The sequence below is a fragment of the Drosophila biarmipes genome, chromosome 3R (assembly GCF_025231255.1).
Source record: "Drosophila biarmipes strain raj3 chromosome 3R, RU_DBia_V1.1, whole genome shotgun sequence".
Taxonomy (NCBI): Eukaryota; Metazoa; Arthropoda; class Insecta; order Diptera; family Drosophilidae; genus Drosophila; species Drosophila biarmipes.
In genome coordinates this window covers 28,227,028-28,247,935 of record NC_066616.1, presented here as the reverse complement: position 1 = coordinate 28,247,935, position 20,908 = coordinate 28,227,028, and the positions used below count along the sequence as shown (strand labels likewise).

The window sequence follows — 20,908 nt, the reverse complement described above, 5'->3', positions numbered from 1 at the left end:
TGCTAAGCGGTTAGCGGTTACACCAACCATCGATAGCAACAATCGATTGTGGTGCCAGCTCTAACAGCTGATCGGTGGTAAAAAATGTCTTCGGCTTTTATAAAATGTTTTAACTTGGCTAAAACTGTGGGAAATGCGACGGTCAAGAGCTTGCTGGCCGCGCCCAAGCAGCCCTGGCAGGCCTGCAGGTGGGTCCACTCAGACGAAACCCACTTTCACACAGAATAACTAACAGAAACGCGCCTTTGTTTTTATGTAATATGTAGTGCGGCTGCCCTGCAAACGCCGCATGCTCCTCCAATGGCCATGCAGATGCACACCTCCTCGGTTCGCCGGGACCTGATGGAGTTCTTCGACGACAAGAAGAACTGGAGCGAGAACGAGGTGAAGGTGGGCCGCGCGTGGCGCACCGACGAGCTGCGCATCAAGTCCAACAAGGAGCTGCACCAGCTGTGGTTCGTGCTCCTCAAGGAGCGCAACATGCTGCTGACCATGGAGCACGAGTGCAACGACAAAATGGAGGTCTTTCCCAGTCCGGAGCGCATCGATAAGGTGGGCTATCGAACGATTGCCAAGAGCTTTAAGTGATTAACCCCTGATTGCAGGTGAAAATCTCCATGGAGAACCTGGAGACGGTGGTGAGGGAGCGCAACAAGGCCTATCACCTGCTGGAGACCGGCGAGACTGGCGAGCGGCCCCAGAAGGCGATGAAGAACGCATTCGGCCTGCAGGTCAACTACAAAAGCTGCGAACACGTCCTGCCGCCCTACATGAACATGAAATGGATCAAATCCCGCAACATGGGCTTTGGCGGACGGGCCGTAAACAGATTCCTACTGAAGTACCGCGAGAAGTTGTACAATGCCAAGCGCAAGGCCAAGAAGTGGGTTGTCTTTAGTTTTATTCAGGAGTGTCAGCTACAACCTCGTTCTCTTGCAGCCGCTCCCGCAACGAAGTCATGATGATCCTGCGCCGCAATCCTAACTTCGACCTGGATGCGCTGCGTCGCCAGTACCCCGATGTGAACGTGGACAAGCTGTGCAACGAGGACAAGATTCGTGGTCACTATGTGCCCAAAGTTGGCGTGTGAGCTGGAGAGGATTGCAGTTACTTAGTGATTAAAACAACAAAATACCATCAACTTGTTTATTCGTCGTCAAACTTAATCTTGGTGCCCTGGAAGGCGGCGATTTTGGGTTTAAACTTCTGCTTGGCCACCCAGGAAGGGTGCATGCCATCGGTGGATGCAGCAGGAGCAGTGGAATTTGAATGATTGATGCTGGGAGTCGTGACTTCTGCCGCCTGGCCATCGTCGCCGAATGTGATCTTCTTGCCCTTGAAACCACCGATGATTGGCTTCTGCTGCTGCTTGGCCAGCCAGGAAGGATGACGGTCGTCGGTGGGCTTTTTCGCCTTGAACTCTGCCTGTCTTTCAGGTCGTTCACGATATGTATTTGTCCGTCGATCCTCGTTGCGGAACTTTTTGGCTGGCGGCGGTCTCTGTTCTTCCTCAGATTCGCTGTCGTTGTCGCCGGAGAGAACCACGGCGGTGGACAAGTAGGGCTGTCCTGATTCCGTGATGAAAAAGGGATCCACCACGTGGGTGGGGCGATTGCTGTCAGGTTTGGGTTCATCTTCTTCAATGCTAGGCTGCCTTTCTGGTCGAGGTTTAGGCTTCTGTTCTCTGGCTGGCTTTCTTTCCAAAGCTTTTGTCTTAGGTTCTTTCTGTTTGCCCTCCTGATTATTATTATTTTCCTTGATTTGCTTTCTTTTCACAAGCTTTGTCTTGGTTTCTTCCGGCTTGACGTCTTTTTGTGGTTGCTTCTCCAGGGGATTAGTGATATTTTCCTTAGTTTTCCCAAGAGGTTCCTTTTTGGAGACTGGCTTAGGTTTCTCTGGTTTGTGCTTTTCATTCTTTTTGCCCGGAGGTTTATCTTTCTTTGGGTTCTTCTCTTTTTTGGCCACTTTCTTATCCTTCTGTTCCTTCTTTATGGCTGGAGTCTCTTCTGTATTGGCTGGCGACTCGGAGATATCTGGCATTTCAACCTGATTGACTTCCTCCGCTGCTCCCGTTGGTGGAACTCCTGCATCCGCCACTTTGTTCCGCTCCAACCACTCCAATCTGTTCTTGGTCAGAGCCTTCTGCTCCTTCAGCTCCTTGCGTTTCCTCTTCCGCTCTTCAGTTCGTTCTATTTTCACCCTCCGCTTGCTCGTCTCCAGGATCTCCTCCCGCCACTTGGCCTTCTTGTCGGTGCTCAGGTCGAGGGCCTTCACGAAGGTGTCCACCACTCCGTGCATCAGCTTGTTCAGCCGCAGCATGGCGATGCCCAGTTCATCGGGAGTGGAGCGCTCGCTGGCTATCACCGTGTTTGGATTGGTGCCCTCTTGGAGGAGCGACTGGCGCACTAGGTCCAGACATTTCAGGGCCTTCAGCTGGGCCAGGCACTCGCTGTTTTTGCGCAGACGAATCTTCTCCTTGTCGCTGTCCGGTTTTTTGGCCAGCGCATCTTTAGTCTTCCGCAGCTTCTGGACGAGCTTGGCGATGGTCTGAGCGCGGGCCTTCTGAATCACCTTCTTGTGGGATATAACCTAGGCGAGTTCTCATTGATGAAAAGGCAATAATTTTAATTAAAAGTTATTATTTACCAAGTTGTTGAATTTCAGTCTGTCCATGCTGTTTTCGTAACAGTGGTGGGCGAAACGAAAGGCACAGGTTTGCGTCCGGGCTAAGAACCGTTTGGTAAGGGGATGCCAACCTGGCTTTCTATCGGCACCAGAAGATGTTTATTTATATGGAATACTTTATAATTAAGATTGGTTCTGCTTTATAGCTACATTTCCATAATAAACACACTATTTTTTTAAGAATCCGAGAAACAATTACATAGCATACAATACAATAGCACCCTGTCCCAAACAATCGATAGTGCCGGCCCAAGCCCACCCATCGATATCGATAGCGCCATCGGCTTGGTGCCATCGATGCATCGATGTTTCTGCACCTCACCTCTAACGTACAGCCTAGATTTCATCTACATTTTATATACAAATTTATTGTTTTCCTGCGCTGTTAATTGCAATTACACGGCATTGCACGGAAATCAAAAGTCGCCCAATCGAGGAGTACCGCCCGACGCACCGTAAGACGCGAACGTGACGTGAAACGCGCCCCAGCAACTGCGCCGAGCGCGAGAGCGAGAGAGGGAGAGAGAGCGGAAAACAAGGAGGAGCTAGCTGAAAAGGCAGCAACAAAGAAGGTCCGCAGGCAAAAGGAAAACCGAAGAACTAACGAAAAACGCGAAAAACAATGCTGCCTAACTAACCAAAACCCCGCAGCTGTGAGAGTTTGATGTGAATTTGCATTGTGGGCCTGCAGCGGCCGAGTTTAATTTTCAGTTTGAGTCATTGATCTCTTCGCTTTTTTTCTGCCCGTCTGGCTGTGTGCATGCAGTGCGTGTGTGCGAGCGAGCTAGTGAACGCCAGTCGCAGTGACTCAGTGGCGTGCATTAATTCCTGCCTAATTATGCCTTTAATTTATTTTAATCAATCTTAATTAATAATTTACTCCACTTGCAGCCCATACACACACACACACACACTCACCCACACACGCACACAAGCGCACGGAGAGAGAGACTGCAGCTGCGGGCGCTCGCTAGGGAGAGAGTAAAGCATCGATCGCGAGAGAGAAACTGTGACTGCAACTGTGACCGCGAGTGCGACTGTGACTGCGACTGCGACAGCGACTACGGGCAATCGAAGACGGACTCCAAATGACGGAATACAAGCTGGTCGTCGTCGGTGCCGGAGGCGTGGGCAAGTCCGCGCTCACCATCCAGCTGATTCAGAACCATTTCGTGGACGAGTACGATCCCACAATCGAGGACTCCTACCGAAAGCAAGTGGTTATCGGTGAGTACTCCGAAATCGGGTTATAAGCGCTGACCATTGGGGGATTTCAAACCTGCTGACTTGGGTTTCCCTTGCAAAGTCGCTTATCACCTGGACAATCTTTTTGAAAATACTCAGGTGAGACTTATTCTAATGCTCTCCTGCTCCCCTGCAGATGGAGAGACTTGCCTGCTGGACATCCTGGACACCGCCGGCCAAGAGGAGTACTCGGCCATGCGGGATCAGTACATGCGAACCGGCGAGGGCTTCCTGCTGGTCTTCGCCGTCAACAGTGCAAAGTCCTTCGAGGACATCGGCACCTACCGTGAGCAGATCAAGCGCGTGAAGGACGCCGAGGAGGTGCCCATGGTGCTGGTGGGCAACAAATGTGATCTGGCCTCGTGGAATGTGAACAACGAGCAGGCAAGAGAGGTGAGTTCGGGCGCAGACCTCTTAATGATTCATTAATCCATGGGTTATCTCGCTTCCTAGGTGGCCAAACAGTACGGCATTCCATACATTGAGACATCCGCCAAGACGCGCATGGGCGTGGACGATGCATTTTACACACTGGTGCGCGAAATCCGCAAGGACAAGGACAACAAGGGACGGAGGGGCCGGAAAATGAACAAGCCGAATCGCAGATTTAAATGTAAAATGCTCTAAACGGCCTCGCATCGGTTATTATTCACTTTTTATTTCATCAAACGTCGCCTGATTGTCTGTATGTGCGTCGGCGAGTCGCCGCCGATCGTCTCGGGATCGATGGTTTGTCCATTCTGGACGGACACACAATGCGAAAAACACACACATGTGGGGAGCGTGTTGGTCGGTGCAATTGTCAGATAAAAAGAGAGAAACAGAAATTGTAATTAATTTAAGTAACTAGAGTTTTATGTACGTCGAAATGATTTTGTGAATGTGTGTGTTTTGTGTCGTTTGAAAGGCTGCGAGGCGCCCTTTTAAGAGTATTAACAATAACAAGCAAACAAAAACGAACGAAGCAAATCGAAAATGAAAATGAATATGTACCTCTACATAAAACTATGAATACTGTTGTAACTGCCCTTGGTTCAGCTGCTGTATCCGTTTGTTTTCAACCAGTCGTTTGTACTTTACCAGATAGTCCGTGTTTAAACCCGAATATTGTGAACTTTTCGAGCCCTGTTATCACTTGGTTCTTACCCGTCGCCATATACAATCTTTTACCGCACACATGCACGAGCAGAATTCCATTAGTATTCGTATTCATTTCAACATTAGGGAAGCAAAACAACAAACAAACAACCGATAAGCTCACAGCTCGCACAAACGAGAGAATTCGCCAGCCGCAAACTAGATTTCTGTTGGGTTAAACAACACATTTCTGTGGTGCTAAGACGATAAAATTCAAATCCGCATGAGTTCTTCGGAATATGCCTTTCTTTCTACTTACCATACTGACAGATCAACCGGAGAGGAAACAAGCAGCCAATTAAATTTACATTATAAAGTTTGCTTTAAGCTTTTTATACATACATACATACATTTAATATTTAATTTTTTGTATTAATTTTTGCCATACAAAAAGGAACGAAATAAACGATTGTGTGTACTATTTAGTCGAAGGTGTTTTAATGATTGACAGAATAATTTAACATTGCAAAAAGTATTTTAAACTGTTTTTAAGCCACCGACTATGAAACCTTATCATTGATAATAATTTAAAAATATTCTAATTAATTTGAATTTTTATATTTGGCGCGCAAAAAAACAACATGGCTATAATTTCATTCGAATTTTCGAACTTCGAAAAAGGTCGAAAGCCTATCGATAAACATTAAACAGCAATCGACTTGTTTCCACTGCTAATGGTTTTTGGGTAACGCCATGGTTAACCGAGTTTTTACTGATGGATGCACCTCCGGTTAATAGTTTGATATTGTCATTCGAGCGCTATAAAATTCATAAATAAGCAATATTATACAGAATACAAATTAAAAACATCGATAAGTAAACGCAAAACGTAAAACACCGATAGCTCCCGCCCAAACATCGATGCCTCGAGCGTATCGATGACACCGATTTCGGCATCGATGTTTCTCCGCCTCTAGCACGAGGCTTGTTTATTGGGCGAAATTTGATTATTCCCTGTAATCATAATCATTCAACACTCGCGTGAGTTGCCAAACACCGACCCGACCCGTACCCAAATTCCGTTTCGGCCATAATAACCTAATCAGCCTCCAACCGACTCGTTTATATGCAGAAACCATCCGATCCGCAGCAGCAACAGCAGTGGCAGTTCATCCGAAGCAGGGGCCGCGGGCAGAAACGGAAACCTCTTCTTCGCTCCGAAATCGAGTGAATCGGGGAGCGTGTCGTCCATATCGTCGAGTCAATATATGCTAGTCGTGGTGCAGCAATAGCACCAGCAGGGCAGTAGCCGCAGTGTCAATTAGTAGTTTCGCATAACACCACCTCACGCGTACACTCTGCAACACCACCACCAGCACCGCCACCCCCCGAGAGCGCCCGACCGACCGCCCGCCCACCCGTGAATCGTCGTGATATCCGTGTTATACAACAAAATTGTTCCGTGCCCAGCATACGCCGGCTAAAAGTCGCTCCGTAACGCGTTGCCCATCTTCGCCTGGCGGAGCCAACGGATCCCAGCGGAGAAAGCGGTTCTACAACTGAAACCTGACTTGGTAGAACTGGTCCGGCTGACTATCAGGTCAACTCGTAACAGGAGCAGCCACTGCAAGGGCACAACCGCAGTATTCGCACACCATCTCTAGTATAGCTGCACCACCACCACCACCACCAGCGCCGGATCGGATCCACCATGAACATAGACGACTACGAATCGCTGCCCACCACCAGTGTGGGTGTCAATATGACGGCGGGCGCAATTGCGGGCGTGCTGGAGCATGTGGTCATGTATCCGCTGGACTCCGTCAAGGTGAGAATGGCTTACCGCCTGCTTCCCATGACCAGGACGAGCATAATGGGCAGCACCCCGCCGACCCCAGAGCCATAAACCTAACCTCACTAACCGTCTGAATGTTTTTGTGTGTGCCGCCGCTGCTTTGGCATAATCGTGATGTAATTCCTCGGGTCTCGAGTGCAGCCAAGAGTTCCGTTCCCCATTTCCCATTAGGAGCTCTAGGTGTATAGCCAGTCGCTCGGTGCGCTTATCGGAGCACGTTCCATTGGTTTATGCTGTGCCGATAAGATTAGCCCGCGGTCGCTTCACTGACTAAATGGATGGACTATCTCTTATCGGCACGGTTCTGATCGTTCACCTGGAAATTCGGTAGAACCAAATACATATTCCGGCTACCTAATTACATGCAAATGTGCCATTGGCACCTCGTAATGATGTTCGTCCAATAAGTGTGTGCATTGTACATAGGCTTGGCATGTGTACCCGCTGCGGGGAATAGCTACTATTGACCGCTTCTTGTTTCGTTATATTTCACTCAGCTGGTCGGTGGCTCGAGTACTTATTGATTTTCGTGGCCACATGTGTCAATCGCGCAAATGACAGCCGGCAGGCAGTTGGGTGCCAGCCTAAAGCCTGGCCGGTATTCCCGGCGTCATCGTTATAATCTATAGTCCCTCCACCGCGGTCCGATTGACGAGCTAATTTCGTGGAGTTACGAAAGCCAGAGCGGAAAACCTTTAATTGACCAGCAATTGAGGCGTTTTTATTCGCATTCTGTTTGTACTATAAATAAATATTGTCATTCTGATTTCACACAATGTGCGCCTTATCAGGGGTGCTTATTGTCGGGATGAGTGATTCATGTGGGCCCCCACATCTCCTGGCAGCCAATCCTATCGAGAATTTATGCAATGGCGACCGCTATCAGCTTGTCGTAGCGCCTTTTTAATTAGGTTTCCCCGCACTCGAGAGACTGTTTTTCACCTTGAATTGCCTAGTTGACTTGTTATTGATAGCAGAAGCCAGCCCGCAGATAAATAGATAGATGCAGTTGGGCCGAGTTCCAGGAAATCTTATCTGCATCGCAAAGCCAGCGGCTCCATGATTTACAATGTGGATGCTGCTCTCCGCTTTTAGCTGTCGTTCTATCTGGTTAGCCTGCCCGACGGGCACGCCTTTAAAAAATTGCAATTAAGTATATATAGTTATTGTATATGCATGTAAATTGTACACCAAGTGTAATCGTAGGCCCGAGTGACTTGCTTATAAATCAGCGAAAGTTTTCGCCCGGCAAGCACACAAGTATATACTTTTATATTCCATTGATATCGGTTATTAGTCCCTGCAGTTGTTAACCGATTGTGGCTCGAGCCACCCACACAAAAACCATGACAGCTTTAATTAACGTTTAAATTAGTTTATTTTTTGGCATGATCTAATGTAACTCGCCCTTTTTGCTGCCACATTGCACAATGTTTCACATTTCTGATAGAGTGCAGTGCCAGATGAAAATAGTTTCGGGAATCACCCAATCAATTGTGAACCACAAATCATGATGAGAGCACGTTCTGAGGTCTTGACAATGTCTACGGAAAAGCAGAATATTGTATACCCCCGACAATTGTGTACTGTATTTTATATCATGAGTAACCATGACTTGCGGAAGAATAGCAAAAAGAGAGTCTACTTCGCTTCCCCAGACTTAATTTGAGTTTTAGATAATGCGCTAGAGGAACGAGTTAGCAATTCTGACGCACCACTTATACCGGTTAACTGCCCAGTTTAATCTGGGACAAACAATGGGCTAAACACATAACAAATACTGCCGAACACCCATTGTTAAGTGCACAATGCAAATATTTGAGCAATTATTTTAAGCGTTCTATTATTGCCATTTATAGACGCGTATGCAGAGCCTTTCGCCGCCCACACAAGACATGAACATACTTTCAACCTTTCGGAACATGATAACCCGTGAGGGCTTACTGAGGTAAGTAGTGCCACATTTATTTCACCAAATGGCGAAATTATTCTAATATATCTCATGATTTCCAGGCCCATTCGGGGAGCCAGCGCTGTAGTTTTGGGTGCTGGGCCAGCGCATTCGCTGTACTTTGCTGCCTACGAAATGACCAAGGAGCTCACGGCCAAGTTCACGTCAGTGAGAAACCTCAACTATGGTAACTTTAGGACACATATATGTCAGCTCGAGTGGCTCGTAATGCAGCGAATCCTTTGCAGTGATTTCGGGAGTGGTGGCCACCCTCATACACGACGCCATTTCTAGTCCCACTGATGTGATCAAGCAGCGAATGCAGATGTACAACTCACCCTACACATCGGTGGTATCCTGCGTGCGGGATATCTACAAGAAGGAGGGCTTCAAAGCCTTCTACAGAGCCTACGGCACGCAACTGGTCATGAACCTACCATATCAGACAATACATTTTACCACTTATGAGTTTTTCCAGAACACAGTACGTTAATCTCAACTCCTTTATATTTTGAAATGCATATATTATAATATTCTTGTGTACTGCAGTTGAACCTTGAACGCAAATACAATCCCCCAGTGCACATGGCAGCGGGTGCTGCGGCTGGAGCCTGTGCAGCGGCCATCACCACACCGCTGGATGTGATCAAGACGCTACTGAATACACAGGAGACTGGACTGACGCGCGGCATGATCGAGGCCAGCCGAAAGGTGAATATTGCGCAATATGAATATAAGGGGCAGCAAAGTTGGGAGACCCTTAAATCTAAATTTTTCAAAAGAGAAATTTCTCAAAAAAGTAATTGTTCATTATCCTAACTATCCATAAATCATTAAAAAGAAGCAAAAAGGGTAGTTAGAAAAAAAAAACATTTTAATTATTAAAAAGTGTTAAATGGATAGAACCTTTTTTTTAGAGTCTTGTCACTCTCTGAACTGTCTTTTATAATGGCTGTAGATTATCTTTTAATACTTTTTAATTGCCTGAACCTATAACCTTGGCAACAGCCAAGAAATGTATAAAGCTTCTTTAATTCTAATGCCCTTTGACCTCTTTCAGATCTACCACATGGCTGGTCCATTGGGCTTCTTCAGGGGCATGACCGCCCGCGTGCTGTACTCCATGCCCGCCACGGCCATCTGCTGGTCGACCTATGAGTTCTTTAAGTTCTACCTGTGCGGCCTGGACGCCGACCAGTACAAATCGTCAATTACGGGCCGCTCGGAGCCCCGCAAAGCGGACTACGTGCTGCCCACAACTGCGGCCGAGGAGCAGGGCGACCAGGAACGCGAGGCGGTGAAGGAGAAGGACACCGCGGCGACCCTGCACCCCGCCCCGCCCTCGGTGAGTGCCTCCGGTGCCATCAAGACGGTGTGCGAGCTGTCAACGCGACCCGCCGGGCCAACAATAAACCTGCACACGCGGCACACGGACGTGAAGAGTCCCTACGAGAGGGGCTTCTCCAGCACGTAGGCGGCGCCCGTGGGCGTGGCCGCGAGCGGGGCCTGCGTTCGAAACGTTTGCAGCAGCAGCGACAGCTAAACCTAAGCGTAGCTATTAGTTGGCGGTGGGGATCGGGGAAGCGGGGGTGCGATTGTGGGGGCCGCTCTGAAGGGCAGGCAGGTGGACGACACGGTGTTCGAAACGCCTGCCGATCCGCTGACCACCGCCTGGCCACCACACCACGCCCACTTTCGGCGCCCACGCCCACCCGAACCCAGCTGCTTGTATGAATACTCTGCGAGGAGTCGGTGAGAGAGTTTTATCACTCCATAGTCGGAGGTTAAATCGTAGTTGTTGTTCTGCACAAAACTCGCTCTCACACACAACACGCAAAACTCCCACACAACAAAAACACACACCTTACACCCAACACCCCACATACACACACACTAAGACAGTTTTAGGCAAAGTGCGAAATTCTTGTTAAAAGTATATGCTAATGATAATACTGTATCTATGTTATTTCGAAATGAGAAATCCTTCTTGTAAAATACTATTACCTATGTATTACAACCTTTGATTTACTACATTTATATATATATTTTTTAAATCAAGTTTCAAACTATATATATATATGCATATATTTATGTTGATCGTTGTAAAGTAATCAAGAGCAAAAATGTAAAGCACACACGCGCGATGAGGAGAAGAGAATTCAATAATTTGTAATCAAATTACACCTTAAATCTTCGAAACTGAGATGTTACAAAACAAAATATAACGAACCGCAGCTACAGCTCCCAGAGAACCATGTCTCCCCCAGATGGCCCAAACTAGACCCCCAGACCGATACTAACTAGCCAGCCCCCAGCGTAGAGTAGTAGCCTAGCTATGCGGGTTGTCCCTGTTCCTGTCACCCGACTGCGATTGCCAAAAGCTGTATCCAGGGTTTTAATCAATCATCACACATTATCCCACGTCTCAGTGCTAGAGTTTTCACCCCTTGAGTGGCAACCGCAGTCTGGTTTCAGGGATCGGGGCATCCGGAATCCCCCAGATTATACAATAATGCATCATATTATTACGTTCACTGTTATTTTTGTTTATATATATGCATAATATATATATATATGGATATGCTACACCGGCGATTATTACACTGTAAGGTGTAGCTCTAAAATTAAAATTTTATTGTTAAAGAATTCAAACGAAAACAAAGCGGTTGAGCAAAACCATTGGCAAGCGAAAAGGCCCATTAAACACGGATGAAAGAAGAGATTGAGTTTGAGTTTGTTTCATACGTCAAATGCATTAACAACAATTGCCTTTTTTTATTGTTTCCGATAACAGTTCGATGGTTGGCTAGAGGATTGAATCCAGGCCCCGGCGTCGGGAGCGCTGCGACAGGATTGGACGGGGCTTGTAGAGATCATCGTTGGTGTACCGCTGCTGCTGGCAGAGCTTCTTGCTGAGTCGCCTGGCGGACAGAGCGTCTGCAGAAGAAACAAGCACATTAATCACACGGACTCCGGGGAAGGAAGCTTCTACAAAGAGTGGGCAGAGAGACAGGAAGTCTGGCGGAAGCCGCTTACCCAGCACAATTTACACTTGGATAGGGCTAGTGGAGGCTTCATACAGCTATGTTAATTTATAAGTAATGTGGATGCATGTGGGGGAGAAAGCAGAGGCGGTAGAGATCACAATGAGGATGAGCATGAGATATGTAAGGCACAATCACAGGGCGGATCGATTTTTGAAGACTACAATCTTTATATTTGGTTATATATTATTTTATTAATAATGTTGATTAACTATTTCATTGAGGAATAGCTTGGATGTTTGATCGAAATGTAAAAGTAGCTACAAACGATAAAATCGATCCACCCCATATGGGTAAATTGCTAGAGCAAGTGGTAGTTAGCTATGATACAGTACGCACCATGCTCCTGCTTCTCCAAAGCCTCGTTCTCCTTGGAGTTTATGCTGGCGTCGGATGGCGTGGGCGATGACTTGGGTTCATCGCGTCGTAGCCTCTTCGCCGGACTGCCGGAGGTGCTGCTGCTCGGGCTGCAGTGCCTCGCCGGCGTCGACTCCCGCACCTCTGGCGGCTGCTCCTGCAAGCTGCTCCGCCTTCGCTTGGATATGCTCCTGCGCAGAGCACGTACATCCACTGCCTCGCCCTGTGATCCATCCGCGCTCAGTCTGTCGAGCAAATTCTTGCGATCCTCTATCAGTTGATTGATGAGCTGCAGACGCTCCTTGAACTCATCTGTGTTTTCTTCGAAGTGGGTTACACAGTCGGCGACTAGTTCGTCGCTTTGCTCATTCGAGTCTGCGGGTTGTGTGGCGGGTTTTTCATCATCTTTTGGTAGATCCGCTAGTTGACTGGTGGTCTCTACAATATCTACAGGATTCTCCGGTATGGTTTCTTCAGCAGGCGGCTTCTCTTTTTCGTAGGTCTCCACTGGTTCATGTTCTAGTCCAGCGCCTTCTTTATTCTCCTCGGCAGGGGAATCAGGTACGGATTCAGTTTTGTCAGCTTTCGGAGGGTCCACTCTTGGCGCCTCATCATGTGAAGCAGACTCCTCTGACCCTGGCTTCTCCGGCTGATTATCTGCTTTTCCTCCGTCAATATCTTCAGGTTCAGGCTTACTCTCCTCCAACACCTTGTGAGACTGGGAACCAGCCGTCAGTTGAATGAAACTGGTCGACGATTGCTGCAGAATGTCGCTGACAATGATCACATTGCTGGCACTGACTACACTGTTGCTCACACCATTGCTGCTGCCATTGGAGTTTCCATTCGTGCCATTGCCATTCTCCACAGTCGCATCAGCTTTCTCCGCAGCGGCAGTAACCTCGGGTTGGGAGATTTTCGCCGGGCCGCCTGAACTAGGAGGCTTGCCCTCATCATTGGAGTCGGAACTCCGCCGCTTGATTAGCTTCGCTTTGCTCTCGTTGTGATCGTCCTGGACCGCTTTAGCATCCCCATTTCCTGATGAACTTGATTTGTTACGATCACGATCGCGATCTTTCCTATCGTGGTCTTTCCTTTTCGACGACGAGGATGAACTGCTACTACTGTGGTGGCTGCGACTTTGATCCTTTTCCCTTTCCTTGTCTTTATCTCGATCCGATCTTGATGAAGATGAACTGGACTTGTGTTTTTTGTGTGAGGAGGATTCGTGGCGAGATGAGGATGAGGTAGACGAGCGCTTGGAAGAGGATGACTCGTGATTGCTTCGGCTAGAAGAGCTCGACGAGTTCTTATCGTTTTTGGAGCTACTGCTCCTATGTTTGGAACTCGAGGAGTGGGACGAGGAGTGCTTCGAGCTGGAACTAGAGGAATGTTTGGTGTGAGACTTGTCACGACTGCGGTCGCGGTCTCGATCACGATCCCGATCTCTGCTCCTGCTCCTGCGACGGTGCTTATCATCTGAGTGGCTGTGATGTCGTCGCTCCTTCTCTTTGTTCGAGGACTTTGAATGGCTTCTTGATTGGGAAGACACAGATACGGACGACGCTGTGGACTCTGACGATTTTGTAACTTCCTCTTTGGGTGTTTCCACTTCTTGGGGCGGAGCGAGCTTTGGGGGCTTGACTTCCTTGATTTCAGGTGTTGCCTTGAGCTTATCTTCTTTTTTGACCTCCGCATCTACCGCATTAGGCTTCCTATTTAAATCATCAGTCTCCTTGGGTGTCGCAGCCAAAACAGTCTCAGAAACCGATCCATTACTGATCTCTACTGGCTGCGGTGCAGAAGGTGGCTCAAGTTTTGGTGGAGCTGGCGGGGGAGGTGGCTCAACCGGTAATGGTGCTGGAGGAGGAGGTGGCACAACTTCAGCTGGTGGTGGCGGAGGTACAACATCAAGTGGAGGTGGCGGTGGCACATTTTCAGGAGGCGGTGGCGGAGGGGGCTCAACTGGTTGGGGCGCAGGCGGGGGCTCTAGTGGAGGTGCTGGCTGAGCCGGCTCAATACTGGGCAGGGGTGGCGGTTGTATGGTTTCCGGTTCAACCATGGACTCTATGCTGGCATTATTAGCATCATCTATGTTGGCTTTCACCTCCGACATAATGGCATCTTCAATAGAAAGAATCTGCGGACCACCGTTAGTGTCTTTTGACACCGAGTTCTTTCGCTCAGTACCTGGAAGAGATTTCAATGGTAGAGATTATATGGACTTTGTTGTGGGACGTAAGAAACTCACCCTCGAAGGTAATGGCATCCTGCTTGATGTCAAAGTGTAGTTGGCTGCTGCCATTCTCCCCCGCTCCGGCACTTGCTTCGCTGGAGTTTTCGCTGAACTTGGGCATCTGGGCCTCTTCGGATATGTTGGCAAGCTTCCCACTGTTCAGTGCCGTCGCGGGCTGCTGGGCATCGGCCATCGATTCCGTGGAGGAGCCGATGGTCAGGCGGCTGTCGCTGGACACCTGCGAGAGTTGCGATGCCTGGGAGACGCCATTCACCGAGTCCGAGTTGTTCAGCGATCCACTGTTCAGCTCCTCCTTACTGGTAGAGGGTTTCTCCTCATTCACCAGTTCGTACGATGGCGAAGTGTCCTCGTCGTCCACGCCAGGAGGCAGTTCGTCGTCCTTCACTTCCGACTTGACGGTGGCCCGATCGGAGTCCGGACTGATCTGCTCCAGGTCGGTGGGCAGCAGGCCAGCGGTGGTCTCCACATTGAGCAGGCTGCTGCCGTTCATGTGGCCAGGAAATGGCGGCAAGGGCGGAGCGGGCAGCATCGCGGGTCTCGGTGGTGGCGGCGGCGGGGGCGTGATGCCCAGGTACTTGTAGACGATGCTCTCGATCTTTGGCTCGAATATGGTGGCCACCTTGGGATTGACCACCTGGTCCACGATTTGATCGACTCCCTTGTCCAGGACATCGGAGCTGGAATAGCCGAGATGATTAAACGTTACCTAATCTCCGCTAGAAGTGTACTCACTCCAGAAGGTGCTTGCGCAGCCTCTCCCTCAGCTGGACCTTGTTGGTCTCGGGCGTCCACTGCTGCTTGGCCAGGAAATCATTGACCGCCGCCTCCACCCGATTGCGTACGTTCTGGTACGCGGGCTTTGTGTCCACGTCCGCCAGGCAGCAGTTGAAGCGGAATTCATCGAAGACGCCCTGCGACTTGACCTCGGCAATCAGCGTCTTTATAAAGTCGTCCATGGTGGGTTGCCCCAGCGATTAGTGTGCTTTTGGTTGCCGCAACACCCTCGACTGTCGTGGAAATCCAGGATATTCGTTGCGTTTCCTTTACATGCGTTTACACAGATATGTACATATGTTTACGCTAGAGGTGGGCGTGCCTCGTGAGTTTGGCCTTGGTCTGGCTCGTGAGGCCAGACTGGTTCAGCTAGTGATGCTCACCTTCTGCTTGGTAGCCAGATTCAGCTATTTTCTAAAGAAACTTGTTGTGCTCGATAATTGTCAGTTAGTTTTAGGGTGGAAAAAAAATGTTCTAAATGTTTTTTTTTTTTTAAATAATTACTTAGGAAAAACATGTGGCAGGTATTCATTTTAGACAACTTTATGCCTTAGCAACGTAAAATGTTTCTAATTAGAAATATTTATTAATAAAATGAACTTATTCAATTTCTAGCTAAGCGAAATGAAAACTAACGATTCAATCGATAATCGGACTAATGGCTCGAGTCTCCGCTGTTTTAGCGCTCTTATCGATGCATCGACTGCGTCATCGATAACTCCCGCGATGCCCACGGTTGCAATCGAAGTTTTGGCGCACGCGAAGCGCTGTGTGTTCCTGGAAATTGTTAATGGTAGTGTTTGCTTAAAATTAGCGCCACTAAACTGGACCGCACAATGAAGCTGAGCACGGAAGCGCACTCCGAGATCGAGGGCGATTGTTCCCATGGCAACGTATTGTGCAATTCCGCCTCCGATTCCCAGGCCACCGATGCGGGAAACGACGAGTCGATGGCCACGGAGGGAGACGATGGTGAAGTCCTGACGCCAAAGGACGCCGGCAAAAGTACTCCCGCGCGACGCCTGGTGAAGACGAATCCCGGCCAGGGCGCGGACGTGGCGCTGGAGGAGTCCGAGGCAGAGAACCAGCAGCGGCAAACGCCAACACCCAAGCAGCAGCGTCTGTCCATGGTGAACCGTGAGTATAACAATGGCGCAGTATACCCCGCCTTATGCCGTCCATATGCTAATTTATTTGCCTTTTGTGCGCGCGTGTATTTGTGCCGCTATAGGGAAACGCGATCTTATCAACTTGCAATCGGCCCTGAGCCCCAAATACATTGGCTATGCCAATGCCAACTCGCCCACGCCGCTTTCCGACTCCGACGACACGATACGCACAACGAGGCGACGCGTTACCCAGGCGGCTGCCCTTAATAACAGTAGCAGTACCTGCGAGACCCTGTCCCGCGACAATGCATCACCCAAGGCCACCGGGGGAGGAGGAGGAGGAGGCAGTGGCGCCCAGTTGCTCAGCAGCAGGGCCTACATGAGCCCGATTGAAAAGCTGCTAATCAAAAACGGCGCCAGTTCGCCCAACACCACGGGCTTTGAGGCGGACTCGGAAGACCTGGCCATTCGGCCCACCGTTCGCAAGCAGCGCAAAATGAAGCGTATGTCCAAGTCCAAAGTATCCATAGACCTGGAAACAGAGGCCAAGGAAGATGTGTCTATAAAAATAGAGCCAAGCAATGGTGAAGTACCCGTATCAGAAGCATCCTCAAAACCAGACACAGAAACTTTACCGATCTCCATCAAATCAGAGACTGAGGCTGAGAATGAAGCAGCCATAGAGGTTCCTATAAAGCAAGAGGATACAGCCAGCTTAGATGTAGATGACAAACCAGTGGAAACCAGTCCACGAGTTCACAGTGAAGAACAGAAGGACGTGGACAAAAGTCCGGAAGCACTGACATTCGCCCTACCATTTGCCGCCTCAACAGAGGTGGACTTGAAATCGCCACCAGACCTGAGCTCCACTGCGCTAGCCACATCAATCAAATCCCCCTCCTCCGTGAGCATAGATAGCGCCAAAGGCCTGTCCATAGTCACCGATCCCGGTTGGCCCACCTACCAAGTGGGTGATCTGTTCTGGGGCAAGGTCTTCTCGTACTGCTTCTGGCCCTGCATGGTTTGTCCCGATCCGATTGGCCAGATTGTGGGCAACATGCCAAGTCATCCGCAACGCTCGTCACTGGATAACGCCACGGTGCCCATCCAGGTGCACGTCCGCTTCTTTGCGGATAACGGGCGTCGCAACTGGATCAAGCCGGAGAATCTGTTGACCTTCGCAGGGCTCAAAGCCTTTGAGGATTTGCGCGAAGAGGTGCGAATCAAGAATGGACCGAAGAGCGCCAAATACAGACAGATGATACCCAAGCGGACCAAGGTGGTCATCTGGCGGCAAGCCATCGATGAGGCGCAGCTTATGTCGCAAGTTCCATACTCTGATCGTCTAGAAAAATTCTACCAGATATATGAGAGTGTTTTGTAAGTAAACTAGCTCCTACAGGTTTCTCCTTTACTTTTTTGTTGCAATGCTCACCTTCTTTCTTCCTTTTCAGGACACTGAATAAGCAAAAGCGCAATCGAACCAAGTCTATGATGCAAGACACTTCGGACGTAGGCAGCAGTCTTTATGATTCCACAGATAATCTCCACAACAAACCAGTTACGCACTTGGTGGCCGTTAAGCGGGAGCGCTCGGAGTCGCCTTTCAGCCCAGCTTTCTCCCCCTTAAAGAGCACAAACGATAAGCGGGCCAAGCGACGCAAACTAAGCGGCGGCAACGAGGCGGATACTGGCAGCACCACCATGGCAGTGACACCTTCTCAGACCGAAACCAGCTTGGAGAAGCACCTCACCCCGGAGTCCTCCATTTATGAAAATCCTGAGTTCGGTCAACTGTTCGATGCCGTCAAGGAGTACGTGATGGTACACCGATCCGAGGAAAAGGTGGAAAAGGTTCTGCTCGCCGTGGTCAGCAATATTTGGTCTCTTAAGCAGATCCAATTGCGCGAGCTTGAACGTGACTTTGCCAGCGGTGAGTTGGAGCAGCCATTGGGTTCATCGGTGGTTGGACGCAGCAACGGAGTGGGCACAATTAAACGGCTCTCGAATCGCCTGAAATCCATGATGGTGCGCCGCAGCATGACCCCTGTGGTGACACCCAGCTCAACGCCGGTAACTCCAGAACCGGATCGTCGCCTGACAGAGGCGCCCAAGCCCAAGAAGCCCGTTAACCGGCCCATCGAGGAGGTGGTCGAAGATATCTTGCAGCTGGATAGCAAGTACCTTTTCCGGGGGCTCAACCGCGAGCCGGTTTGCAAATACTGCTACCAGGCTGGCTCCGATCTGGTGCGCTGTTCGCGCAGTTGCTCCAGCTGGCTGCACGCCGACTGCCTGGAACGAAAGGAGACAGGAGCTCCAATGCCCAAGATCGGCAGTCGGAAGGCCACAGTCGTCTCGCCCACATCGAAGTCGCCCAGTCCCGATGATGACCATGTAACAGCCGATGCCAAGGTGGTGGCCACTGGTGGCACTTCGCTAGTTTGCCACGAGTGCAGTATAGGCGAGCCGGAGGGCTGTGTAATTTGCCACCAAATTGAATCACCAGCAAGTGCTCTACCAAGCACACCAACCAAGGAGGGTGAACTACCGCAGACCCCAACCGAAGATAAACTCTTGACATGTAGCCAGCCCCTGTGTGGCAAGCGGTTCCACACGAGCTGCTGCAAGTATTGGCCGCAGGCGAACAGCAGCAAACTCTCGGCCCGGTGTCCACGGCACGTGTGCCACACTTGCGTCTCGGACGATCCCAGCGGCAAGTTCCAGCAGCTGGGCAGCTCCAAACTGGCCAAGTGCGTTCGGTGTCCGGCCACCTATCATCAGGACTCTCATTGCATTCCAGCCGGCACCCAGATGCTGAATGCTACCCATATAATCTGCCCGCGACACAACATCGCCAAGGCGGATGCCCACGTGAATGTGCTGTGGTGCTACATCTGCGTGAAGGGCGGCGAACTGGTGTGCTGCGAAACGTGCCCCATTGCTGTGCATGCCCACTGCCGGAATATTCCAATTAAGAAGAACGAGAGCTACATCTGCGAGGAGTGCGAGAGCGGAAGACTGCCGCTGTATGGCGAGATCGTGTGGGCTAAGTTCAACAACTTCCGCTGGTGGCCAGCCATCATTCTGCCGCCCACCGAGATACCCAGCAACATCTTGAAGAAGGCCCACGGGGAGAACGACTTTGTAGTGCGATTCTTTGGAACCCATGATCATGGCTGGATTTCCCGCCGACGCGTTTACCTATACATAGAGGGGGATACGGGAGATAGCCATAAGACCAAGTCGCAGCTTTTCCGGAACTACACCACCGGCGTGGAGGAGGCGTCGCGCTTCCTGAAGATAATCAAAGCACGCCGTCAGGAGCAGGCCATTGGACGCCAGAGCGGCAATAAGCTACATCCGCCGCCGTATGTGAAAATCAAGACCAACAAGGCGGTTCCGCCAGTTCGCTTCTCCCAGAATCTCGAGGATTTGAGTGCTTGTTACTGCCAGCCGACCGACGAGCATCCCTGCGGGCAGGAATCAGGCTGCCTCAACCGCATGCTCTTCAATGAGTGCAACCCGGAGTACTGCAAGGCTGGCAGTCGTTGCGAAAACCAGATGTTTGAGTCGCGCAAGTCGCCACGCATGGAAGTGGTTTACATGAACGAGCGAGGTTTCGGACTGGTCAACCGCGAGCCCATTGCCCAGGGTGATTTTGTCATCGAGTATGTGGGCGAGGTGATCAACCATGCCGAGTTCCAGAAGCGCCTGGTGCAGAAGCAGCGGGATCGGGATGAGAACTACTACTTTTTGGGCGTGGAAAAGGACTTTATTATCGATGCAGGACCGAAGGGCAACTTGGCCCGCTTCATGAACCATTCGTGCGATCCCAACTGCGAGACCCAAAAGTGGACTGTTAATTGCATTCATCGAGTGGGTTTGTTTGCCATCAAGGACATTCCAGCGGTAAGTTTGACAGAAAAGGTTTGCTTATCGGATATTTATAGCATAACATGAATTACTTTTCAGAACACGGAGCTCACCTTTAACTACTTGTGGGATGATCTGATGAACAACAGCAAGAAGGTCTGTTTCTGTGGAGCAACTCGCTGCTCCGGCGAGATCGGTGGCAAGCTCAAAGATCAAGGCCCAGCAAAGGTGAGCTAGTGAACTTACTATAAATTTTTTATGGAAACAGTATAATATCTTATTGTTACCCATAATTAGGACACGAGTGCACCGTCGACAAGCAAGGGAAAGCTCAGTGCCAAGGCGAAACGGGGAAAGGCCAGCGCCGTTCGCATCCACATTGCGGCTGCCAAGAAAGTTAAAAAGGCTCCAAAAGTTAAACACATTAGTGCGGACGACGAGCCAATGGAGGTTAAGAAAGAGCAATGAATGCCAATTAGTTACAAGCAATAATCGCTTAAATTCAATCAATCTATTTTTTAAACATTTCATTATTGTTGTATTTTGGATTCTTATTTTTAACGTATACCACTTGTATTTATTTCCTAAAAGTTACAACTATATTTAGTAGACCAAGATATTACTCCCCAGTTTGATGGTGTGAAAATAAAGTGAGAAGATTATTCTGTAAGCTGTTCTAAC

At 49.6% G+C, this 20,908-nt stretch overlaps 6 protein-coding genes across 8 annotated transcripts; 4 read left to right on the top strand and 2 right to left on the bottom strand.

Moving 5' to 3' along the window:
* Positions 1–34: 34 nt before the first annotated feature.
* LOC108024579 (39S ribosomal protein L47, mitochondrial) lies at positions 35–1,141 on the top strand. The gene is made up of 4 exons (XM_017094578.3): positions 35–188; positions 267–552; positions 606–883; positions 940–1,141. The coding sequence occupies exons 1-4, from the start codon at positions 85–87 to the stop codon at positions 1,088–1,090; spliced, it is 819 nt and encodes a 272-aa protein (XP_016950067.1). The 5' UTR covers positions 35–84; the 3' UTR covers positions 1,091–1,141.
* On the bottom strand, positions 1,133–2,787 carry LOC108024578 (triadin). Its single transcript, XM_017094577.3, has 2 exons — positions 2,647–2,787; positions 1,133–2,589 (listed from the first exon to the last, which is right to left on the bottom strand). Exons 1-2 carry the CDS (start codon positions 2,671–2,673, stop codon positions 1,147–1,149), a joined length of 1,470 nt encoding a protein of 489 aa, XP_016950066.1. The 5' UTR covers positions 2,674–2,787; the 3' UTR covers positions 1,133–1,146.
* Positions 2,788–2,984: 197 nt separating this feature from the next.
* Positions 2,985–5,492, top strand: LOC108024804 (ras-like protein 1). Its single transcript, XM_017094926.3, has 4 exons — positions 2,985–3,257; positions 3,577–3,912; positions 4,067–4,323; positions 4,384–5,492. The coding sequence occupies exons 2-4, from the start codon at positions 3,774–3,776 to the stop codon at positions 4,555–4,557; spliced, it is 570 nt and encodes a 189-aa protein (XP_016950415.1). The 5' UTR covers positions 2,985–3,257; positions 3,577–3,773; the 3' UTR covers positions 4,558–5,492.
* Positions 5,493–5,953: 461 nt separating this feature from the next.
* On the top strand, positions 5,954–11,535 carry LOC108024666 (mitoferrin). Of its 2 annotated transcripts, XM_017094735.3 has the most exons (7): positions 5,954–6,048; positions 6,140–6,835; positions 8,722–8,810; positions 8,876–9,000; positions 9,062–9,297; positions 9,363–9,524; positions 9,874–11,535. In XM_017094735.3, the coding sequence occupies exons 2-7, from the start codon at positions 6,719–6,721 to the stop codon at positions 10,285–10,287; spliced, it is 1,143 nt and encodes a 380-aa protein (XP_016950224.1). In that variant the 5' UTR covers positions 5,954–6,048; positions 6,140–6,718; the 3' UTR covers positions 10,288–11,535. The 2 variants fall into 2 exon arrangements, with proteins under 2 accessions (XP_016950224.1, XP_016950223.1); XM_017094734.3 differs by lacking the exon at positions 5,954–6,048 and having other exon boundaries at positions 6,055–6,835.
* Positions 11,427–15,554, bottom strand: LOC108024665 (histone-lysine N-methyltransferase SETD1B). 2 transcript variants are annotated; one of them, XM_017094733.3, is made up of 5 exons: positions 15,204–15,554; positions 14,466–15,148; positions 12,197–14,404; positions 11,850–11,895; positions 11,547–11,750 (listed from the first exon to the last, which is right to left on the bottom strand). In XM_017094733.3, exons 1-4 carry the CDS (start codon positions 15,425–15,427, stop codon positions 11,888–11,890), a joined length of 3,123 nt encoding a protein of 1,040 aa, XP_016950222.1. In that variant the 5' UTR covers positions 15,428–15,554; the 3' UTR covers positions 11,547–11,750; positions 11,850–11,887. The 2 variants fall into 2 exon arrangements, with proteins under 2 accessions (XP_016950221.1, XP_016950222.1); XM_017094732.3 differs by lacking the exon at positions 11,850–11,895 and having other exon boundaries at positions 11,427–11,750; positions 15,204–15,553.
* Positions 15,555–15,980: 426 nt separating this feature from the next.
* Positions 15,981–20,897, top strand: LOC108024563 (probable histone-lysine N-methyltransferase Mes-4). Its single transcript, XM_017094557.3, has 5 exons — positions 15,981–16,382; positions 16,477–17,734; positions 17,809–20,263; positions 20,327–20,455; positions 20,525–20,897. The coding sequence occupies exons 1-5, from the start codon at positions 16,082–16,084 to the stop codon at positions 20,693–20,695; spliced, it is 4,314 nt and encodes a 1,437-aa protein (XP_016950046.1). The 5' UTR covers positions 15,981–16,081; the 3' UTR covers positions 20,696–20,897.
* The last annotated feature ends 11 nt before the right edge of the window (positions 20,898–20,908 follow it).